The sequence below is a fragment of the Triticum aestivum genome, chromosome 1D (assembly GCF_018294505.1).
Source record: "Triticum aestivum cultivar Chinese Spring chromosome 1D, IWGSC CS RefSeq v2.1, whole genome shotgun sequence".
Lineage (NCBI taxonomy): Eukaryota > Viridiplantae > Streptophyta > Magnoliopsida > Poales > Poaceae > Triticum > Triticum aestivum.
The window spans coordinates 356,795,442-356,804,276 of NC_057796.1; the positions used below are offsets into that span (position 1 = coordinate 356,795,442).

The 8,835-nt window shown below is 48.5% G+C and overlaps 1 protein-coding gene across 3 annotated transcripts; it reads left to right on the top strand.

The window, feature by feature from the left end:
• Positions 1–2,803: 2,803 nt before the first annotated feature.
• LOC123182037 (RPA-interacting protein) lies at positions 2,804–7,148 on the top strand. 3 transcript variants are annotated; one of them, XM_044594493.1, is made up of 6 exons: positions 2,804–3,105; positions 3,522–3,627; positions 4,306–4,500; positions 4,765–4,838; positions 6,405–6,521; positions 6,621–7,148. In XM_044594493.1, the coding sequence occupies exons 1-6, from the start codon at positions 3,043–3,045 to the stop codon at positions 6,780–6,782; spliced, it is 717 nt and encodes a 238-aa protein (XP_044450428.1). In that variant the 5' UTR covers positions 2,804–3,042; the 3' UTR covers positions 6,783–7,148. The 3 variants fall into 3 exon arrangements, with proteins under 3 accessions (XP_044450428.1, XP_044450426.1, XP_044450427.1); XM_044594491.1 differs by having other exon boundaries at positions 3,522–3,614; positions 4,287–4,500; XM_044594492.1 differs by having other exon boundaries at positions 3,522–3,614; positions 4,287–4,500; positions 4,771–4,838.
• Positions 7,149–8,835: the final 1,687 nt, after the last annotated feature.

The following is an 8,835-nucleotide window of genomic DNA, read 5'->3' on the forward strand; positions in this document are numbered from 1 at the left end:
AGTTGCTGCTGTTCTTCACCCCCTCTAGGGGATTCAGGCAAGGATGTCCCATGTCACCTTATCTATTCCTTTTGTGTGCTGAGGGCTTCACAACACTCTTGAACAGATATGGTGGAGTGCATGCAGACAAGGGTATTCAAGTGTGCACCCAGTCACCGTGGATTAATCATCTACTGTTAGCAGATGATAGTCTTACCTTCATGCAAGCTAAACTGGAAAGTGCAGAGCGTATAAACAACATTCTCAGGAATTATGGTGAGTGTTCAGGACAGTGTGTTAACAAAGAGAAGAGCTCTATATTTTTTAGTCCAAACACTCCTAGTCCTGTACGAGCAATGGTTAAAACTGCGTTGGGTATATCAATTGAGGCGTTCAATGAGCGATATTTGGGCCTCCCCACAGCAGTTGGACAGATCACCTCAGACACCTTTGATTTCATTGGAGAAAGGGTGAGGTCAAAGTTGAATGGGGGTACAGAAAGACTGGTGTCTTGCGCGGCGAGGGAAGTGCTCATCAAGGCAAAAGCACAGGCGGTGCCAACATACACTATGAGCTGCTTCAAACTCACGAAAAAAGTTTACAAAAACATCTCCTCACCGATGGCAAAGTTCTGGTGGAGCAGCTCTATAGATCGAAGGTCTCTACATTGGATAGATTGGAAGTCCTTGTCACTTCCAAAAATTAAAGGAGGAATGGGCTTCCGTGATCTGGAATGCTTCAATATTGCATTGTTAGGGAAACATGGCTGGAGGCTTATCACCAGCCCGGATTCGTTATGCTCTCGGGGTGTTAAAAGGCCGTTACTTCCCGAACACGGATTTCATGCATGCTACTGTTCCTCGTAACGCCTCGGCCACCTGGCGAGCGATTGTTGCCGGGAGCGCGGCACTGGATGTTGGCCTGCTAAAGCGGCTTGGCAATGGTTTGTCCACGCGCGTATGGCAGGATGGATGGCTACCAGGCAAGCTCTCGTTGCGGCCCACTGCACAGATCGGTTCAACACCTATCAATCTAGTTTCATACCTGATCGATGATGTGACTTGGTCCTGGAAAGCTGGCCTTGTTCGAGACAATTTTATACCACCGGATGCTGACACTATTTTGAATATTCCACTCAGACAAGGAGGTGGTGATGATTATTGGGCTTGGGATCATGAGAGATCGGGTTCCTATACTGTGAAGTCAGCGTATCGTGCTCTAATGACTCATAACGAGCATTTAGCTCTAGAGGAAGGGGCGATCACAGAATCTTCAGAGAATAATAAGCAGTTATGGACTCGACTTTGGAAGCTTAAAGTGCTACCTAAGGTGCGTGTGTTCTGGTGGACGGTCCTCCGGGGCATCCTTCCGGTGGAGTGCACATTACAGTACAAGCATATTGCAACATTATCACGTTGCAAAGTGTGCATGGGAGGTGATGAAGATTTGATGCATGCTTTGATCAAGTGTTCACATGCTCAAACTTTCTGGATAGAAGCTCGGAATTGGCTGCAGGTCAAACTACCGGAATTACATCCTATGACTTGGTGCAGGGATATTCTCTACGATTCTCGGTTTTCAGAGAGTGATCGGGCGAAAATTGTTACTGTCATGTGGGCTATTTGGACCTCTCGCAATAATATAACGCACGACAAAGCAAGTATGAATCCGGCGCAATCTCTCAAACCTATAAGAGAAGCTCTTGCCCTGCTGGAGCTTCCTTTGGAACAGACGAAGGTTTTACCTGGCTATGGGTGGAGGCCACCTGATCAAGACTGGGTAAAGGTAAACACAGATGCTAGTGTTTCAATGCTTGAACACAGGAGTGGAGCTGGAGGAGTGGCACGAACTTCCTCGACCTTCATTGCAGCCTGGAGCAAGCCTTATCCCCACATCACGGACCCTATAATAGCAGAAGCGTCTGCTTTGCGAGATGGGGTGATTTTCGCACAGCTTCGAGGCTTTTCGCAAGTGCTCATGGAAACAGATTGCTTAGAACTAGTTCAGCTATGGCACTCGCGACGGTTTTCGCGCTCCATCGTAGCGCCGTTACTACTAGAAATAGAAGAGCTAGCCTTATCTTTTCTTTCTTTTGATGTTCAACATGTATTGAGAAACTCCAATATGTCAGCCCATATGTGTGCTAAGCATGCTTGCACTCTGGGGATTATCGACTGCTGGATGGACTCCCCCTGGCTTCCTCATGACCAGCGTTTTAGCTGATCGTGCGGGAACAGAGATTAGTTGAATAAAGCTCGAAGTTTCCCGGAAAAAAAATGAGAGGCCTGTCCGCGAACCCAACTGAGTACGTGCGGTCGGTGAAGGAGCGCTAGGGCCTGGGAGACGCCTTCGACTAGGCAACGACAAGCTGGCCGCCTGGCCGCTCTCCGCAGTTTCCCGTTGTCGCCGTGGATGGTTTCGATGCCTCCCACTAGAACCCCCCGCCAGCTCCGCCTGCCTGGCCGCCGTGCGCGAGACCGCGGCCGATTGGGGCATCATGCACGTGGTAGGCAGTGGGCGTGGAGTCGTATACGGACGTCAGCACGCCAGCTTCTAGTATCCACGATTTGAAACTGCGGGTTGAATCCAAAAAGGGAAAATAGTTTGGATGGGTTTGGGTGAAAAATCCATATAATTTGGTTTGGTCTGGATTATAGCTATAAATTTTTGGATTGGATTGGTCTGGACTAATGACCTAGAGTTGCTTGGTTTGGGCTGGATTCAGTCTGGGTTTCAAACTATTGCCAGGTTTAGCCGCACGAGCCCAAGAGCCCGAAGAAAATTCCTCGCGAGAAGAGTAGTAACTCTACGGAATTTTCTCAAAAAAAGAAAAGCAACTCTACGGAAACGGTCCCCGTCCTCGCCGTCCTCTCGCGATTTCCTGTTCCTCTGTCGCGCGAGGCAAATCTCCCCCAGGCGTTCCCGGAGCCCGCGCCGCGGCGAGAAGCGCGCGTCCCCAGGCCTTCGCTCTCCACGCCGGCGAGACGAATAGAGAGCAGAGGGGAAGGGGCCGGACCCGGCGGGCGCCTCGTCTCCCGGCGATCGGCGCGGCCAGCCGCCACGATGGATTCGGCTCGCCCCCGGAGGGTTCCCAACAAATCCCGCCGCCCGGACTGGAGAGAGGAGGTTCGTTCCGTTCACAGCTCATCTCGCCGGAGGTGCAGCTAGTTCTATGTTGTTACGCAGCACGCAGCACGCAGCACGCAACACGCCGGAGTCTGAAGCGTAATGGTACTGCTGGATTGCTGGGTACCGGGTGCTGGCGCCATGCGCGCAAGGTGTTCGGTCAATTGCCCTAGAACCGCCAATAGGGTGTCACCTGTGTCGTGAAGTCAAGCATTTTTCTGCTATTTTATTAGGAACCATGAAGCTTTAGAGTAGGTTTTGGACTGAGCTGCCTCTAGGGTGCCATCTGCACCAAAGGTTTCAGTGAACTGCCCTCGCATTGCCTGTCAGTGCTGCGTGCAATCTAATAACTGTTATGTGCCTTCATCTCGTATTACTCATAATTTGTCCTTATCCCCTGTTGTCTTTATCCACAGCTTAGGGCGAATTGCATGACAAGAGTTAAAAGTGAGAGAGTCCACTTGCTCTGGAAGATGAGGAACCAAGGGCAGCCGCCTGCTAATGACATGGTATCTAGATATGGTGCATTCTCCTTCATAACATCTTGTGCAGCTCCATGCAGCTTATGTTCTTCTTATAAATAAAGGCTATGAGCTAGGCTCCTTTACATGTCGTCTAGCTACCACTTACCAGCTCAAGATATTGGTATAAGCTACTGTTTTGAAAAGGAATGGTGACTCAAGGTTGATCAGTGTCCAGTATGATACCATTTCCAAACACTTGCAGTGTGTTTCAACCGGCACCCCGCAGTTTAACCATAGATTTGAATAGTTGGTGATATTAAACTTTGTGAAGTGATTCTGTTGTTAGAAATTTTCATAGCTCTTGTTTTTTCCCAGTCTTGTTCATATTTGCAATACTGAACTGTTGTAGTTGAAATATGATGCAGTAACTTCACTGTAAGGGCATAGAATAAATGTAAAGTACTCCAGGATCATGCTGTTAGGTATTGTTCCTGATTGCCCATTACATCTCTAATTATTGATAACCTATTCCGGTTCCATTCGTTATCATTATTTCCACAATGTTTTTTTTTGTTCAAACATATACATACTGAAAGTTGGCCAGGGTAATAAAACGGAATACACCATGACTACCCCGATTGATTAATATTTCTTGATTTTCCTTCTTTTATATGCATGTCTGATCTCTGATTTATCCATATATATGTTGGCTGACAGAAAACGGTCGAATCTGCAGTCAGGAACATTATCTCAGATGAGGTACAGAAACTCAAAAGGAATGTGAATGGAAAAGAGAACCAAGAAGTTGATATGATATGGGAATATGAAGGGCCGCAAGAAGCTATGCCCGCTGAATTTGAAAGTGAAGATATATTGCTTGAAATGGAAAGACTTCTTTATGAAGATCTGCGGGAAGAAATGATTCGAAAAGGTAGTTTTGTGTGTATCTTGTGCTATTTCCCGTTGAAGTGCTGTAACAGCTTAAGTACCGGCCATCAATCTGCTTTCTTATCTCTCTCTGGAACTTTTAGCTAAAAAAACCTGATCAACTGTTTGTCGCACCCCTCTGCCTATATCTTAACAACCTTAGTGACAACGCATGCAATTTTGTAGGCATGGCTACCAAACGTTTTTGAATCTTCTAATCTGAATTTTCTTTATATTATTTTAAAATCCTAACAGTGTCTTTTATTAGAAATAGAGGCCCTTGATGAGGAAGATGCATACTTAGCTCAGGCTGTTTTCGAACATATGCAATTAAAGGGCGAGGTATGGGTTTATTCAACATTTAGTTCATCAATTTGCTTTGAAAAGTTTCCTTGAGCATTTTTTTATATTCTTACATGATTTCTTTCTATGCATAATTTACCTTTGTTCATGTCATATTTGTTGTTGAATGGCATGGTTGAATTAAGCCGTTTCCTTTTTGCCCCTTCACTTCTGTTTATCTGGGTGGGCATAACTGCCATATATTTTTTGAAACAAAGGCAAAAGATTTGCCTCTTCAATTAAATAAGGGAGAGAATAGTTTAGAGTTTTTTATAACGCACTCACAAATGCGGCATGGCAATTACTCGGACACTATGATGTTCCCTAGTTTCTTTGCGCCGGCGGTCACCCAAAGTTTTGCATCTTCTAAAATGTTGGTAAGAAGAATCGTCGGCGGTGCGCTTTTGTGGCGGAAAACGCGGGCGTTTCTCTCGTTCCAAATTACCCAAGACAAGAGCATGGTGAGGGAGGCCATTGCGTCTCGGTTAGGAATATTATTGTCGGTTCTTCTTTGTCACCACGCGTTGACGATTTCATCCAAGTGCCACTCGGAGGTGTCCATGTGTGCAAGTCCAAGCTTCTCTATGATCAATCTCCAAAGCCTAAGCGTGTAGCGACACTTGAAGAAGAGATGTGTCCCCGTTTCTTGTTCCCTCTTGCAAAGCGGGCAAAGGCCACAGTTTTGCCAACCACGCTTCTCCAGACGATCGGCTGTCCAAATCCTATCTTGCAAGGCCAACCAAGCAAAGAATTTAACCTTCGGAGGTGCCCAAGCCTTCCAAACCATACAGTCCATGGGGGAGAGGGTCAAGCCTAGAAACTGAGCCTTATAGGCGGAGCTCGCCGTGTATATCCCGTCGTTTGCATGCTTCCAAATGATATCATCTTCCGCTTGCATATGAACTGCCAATTTTTCACAATTACTATTATGGCAAACTTGTAGGAAAGATGTCCTAGTAAATGGTTCAGTTTTGGATACCCGAAAAATGGGCTCATATCTGCATCGTACAATGAACTGGTCGCATGTCAGCATGACATAACCAAAGTCTTGCAGTTGCATGCATTCGTTGTAGCTACATCAGTAGGGTGGCTGTAATGCAACATACAGTAATAAAGTTATGAAACCTAAGCATTTTAGTGGCTTGATAAGTACTCCCTCCGTCCCAAAATAAGTGTCTCAACTCTAGTACAACTTTGTACTAAAGTTAGTACAAAGTTAAGACACTTATTTTGGGACGGAGGGAGTAGTAGGTACAGTGAGTAAATGCAGCTGGTCTATCAATGCTATCTATTGGAGCAGTTTGTCAATGTACTGCACTCTTGTTGCTACTTGATTCAAGCATAATTCACATCTCACAGAAACTAATGATAACTTGCAATAAAAGCGTGAACCTGAAGTAGTACTGAGCTATATTCTAAATCTATTTTGTTGTGTTGATTGCAGATGCAGCACATCTTACTATGTTATTAAAATTTCCTACTGCTCTACTATTCCTTTATGCCTTTTTTCGCCTACTCTTTTTTGCAAAGACTTACGCCATGTTATAATCTATGACTCTATGTCAGGGTGCGGAAAATGCTAAGCTCTGGTGTCCAGTATGCAAACAAGGAGAGCTAAGAGAAACTCATAATCTCATACACTGTACTTTGTGTAAGATGCGGCTTGACCTTGAAGAAGATAAGGTAATTTCCATTTGCAACTTTGCAGGGTTTCCTGGTATATTGAGTTCTTTTGTAGGAAACCATCTTATTGAACTTGATAGCTTCAATCTCTTTAATCAGGTAAACCTAGATTTCTTGCGGGAACGGTTGGCCAATGTCCACATGGAGCACTTAGACAGAGGATGCACATTATCACCCAAGTTCTGCTTGCACGACATGTTTGGGTTAAATGCACTTTACATACGTTGCGATGAATGCAGCACTTTCGAAGTTGTGGTGTAAATATTGCAATAAAGCTACGACCACATGATCAACATAGGAAGGTTTTGGCAGTTTTCCTGAAGTTACTTCTCAGAAACTCGTTGGAAAAAGGCACACATGGACCCATTGTTATATGCTGAGGTGGCCAAACAGTAAAGGTTCCATACAAATGTAATCGCATGCCCTTTGTAGAATTTCTGCCGTGTACAGTACAGTGTAGTTATCCAGTTAATCTTGCTCAACATTTCGTTGCCAGCTGACACGACACTATCAGTGCATCGACCAGTATGAAATGAGATGCTCTTTTTCATGTGGACTCTCAGGGTCTGGTCTGTTATCTGAGTTCTTCATTTCAGTCTTCAAGTGGTGACATTTTTCATCTCTGCAGTTGATGCTTATACAAAGATAGTGTCGTGTCACTGGTAAACTTTGTTGTCTTACTGCATTGCTGCATCAGCCCTGCTGTTTCCTGTCAAGCTGATTGAGCAGTAATATATTATCCAATCTGCTGAATTTTGCAATTCTTCCTTTCTGGCAGCTCGTGGCAGTGACATAATTTTCTGTTTGTTTTCAAAGGAAGCAGCTGGGGAAGAATGCATGGCATGTTGAAATGCATCTCGTCGAAGGCGTGCCATGATAATTTGCAGGCCTTGCTAAGAGCATCTCCACTCGTTCGGCTCCCAAGGGCTTGAAATAGCGCCGCCTGGGGGTGCGCCGGCGAAAAAATTGGAGTTTCGACCGTCCCCCCAAGGTCGCCCCAGACGCCTTTTTAAAAAACCAAACTCAGCCAAAATTTGGCCAAACACCACACAAATTTGGAGGAAATTTAGGCGTTTCATTGACATTTGTACGAAAATTTGAAAATATAATTTAAAAACAAACTTAAAACAGCTACTACTACTACTACGCCGCCGCCGCCCGCCGTGTCACGTTGAACCTTCTACATGCCGAGGAGCCTGTAGAAGTTGGTGTCGTCGCCGCCGCCGCCATCCTTGCTGCACCCCTGACCTGCGTCGCCGCTGTGTGGGGGGTTGGATGGCCCGGGCGCCTCCTCGTCGCTGTCGTCGAGGATGACGACATCGCCCTCCTCGCGGCCGTGGTGCCGGGCGGCGATCTCCTCGAGGGCGTAGCGCTGGCGCTCCATCTCCTACCAGACGTAGTTGTCCCGCACCAATTTCAGGCCGGTCTCCTCGTCGGTGGCCATGGCCTCGTGCTCCTTCACGGCGAGGAGCCCTGGCTCGGTCTTCGTCCTGACGAGGCGGGAAGGGAGGAGAGGGGCCACGGCCGCCCTCGTTGATGACGAGGGCGCCGCCGCGGGCGCGCCGCCCGAGCGGCGTCTCCTGTGGCTCCGGCTTGACGGGGCGGAGCGCAGGCGATCCGGAGGAAAGGGAGCCCGAGGAGGAGGACGCCGTCTCCATTCGCCACGGCGTCCAGGAGCTGCCGCAGCGGCGAGAGAAGGAGGGGGGCGCCGGGTACTCCAAGCGCGACGTGTTGCCGGCCTCGATTTGCTCGAGGACGGCTTCGAGGGTGCGACCGGGGACGCCCCACCATTGGCGCCCATCGGAGTTGAGGCGGCCACGGAGCTCGACGCCGTTCGTGGAGGCGAGTTGCTCGTCGTGGCGGCTGTTGAAGTACGCCGTCCACAGCGTGTGGCTAGCGTGTGGCTGTCGGGGGTGTACCTCGACTGGTTCCGCGCTTGCTCCGGCAGCGGCAAGCGGATGCGCGCGATCTCCGCGCGCCGATCAGCACCGGTGGGCGCCGGAGGCACTGGGACGCCGCCGGCGCTGAGCCTCCAGGAGCCCGGCACCCGCATGTTCGGCGGTGTTGGGTAGTCCGTCTTGTAGAGGAGGCGGGCTTCGTCCTCGTGCAGGTGGCGCCGGCCGAAGCCATTGGCCACCGCTCCGTCGCCGGGTAGCGCTCGGCCATGGTTTTGAGAGAGGGAGAGAGGGGAGAAGGGTGTCGTCGGCGAGAGGGCGAGAGGGGCTATGGCGAGGAAGTGTGCGGCCACCAGCGAGGGGAGGGGCAGCTTTTATAGCCGCGGGTGGGTGGCGAGCGGGCGGCCGCCGTCTGTACG

Bases quoted from the DNA above. Each gene is read 5' to 3' on its own strand.
- LOC123182037 (XM_044594491.1), top strand. From the start codon at position 3,043: ATGGATTCGGCTCGCCCCCGGAGGGTTCCCAACAAATCCCGCCGCCCG. The intron at 3,106-3,521 runs GTTCGTTCCGTT...CTTTATCCACAG, and splicing joins GCCCGGACTGGAGAGAGGAG to CTTAGGGCGAATTGCATGAC. The intron at 6,522-6,620 runs GTAATTTCCATT...CTCTTTAATCAG, and splicing joins TTGACCTTGAAGAAGATAAG to GTAAACCTAGATTTCTTGCG.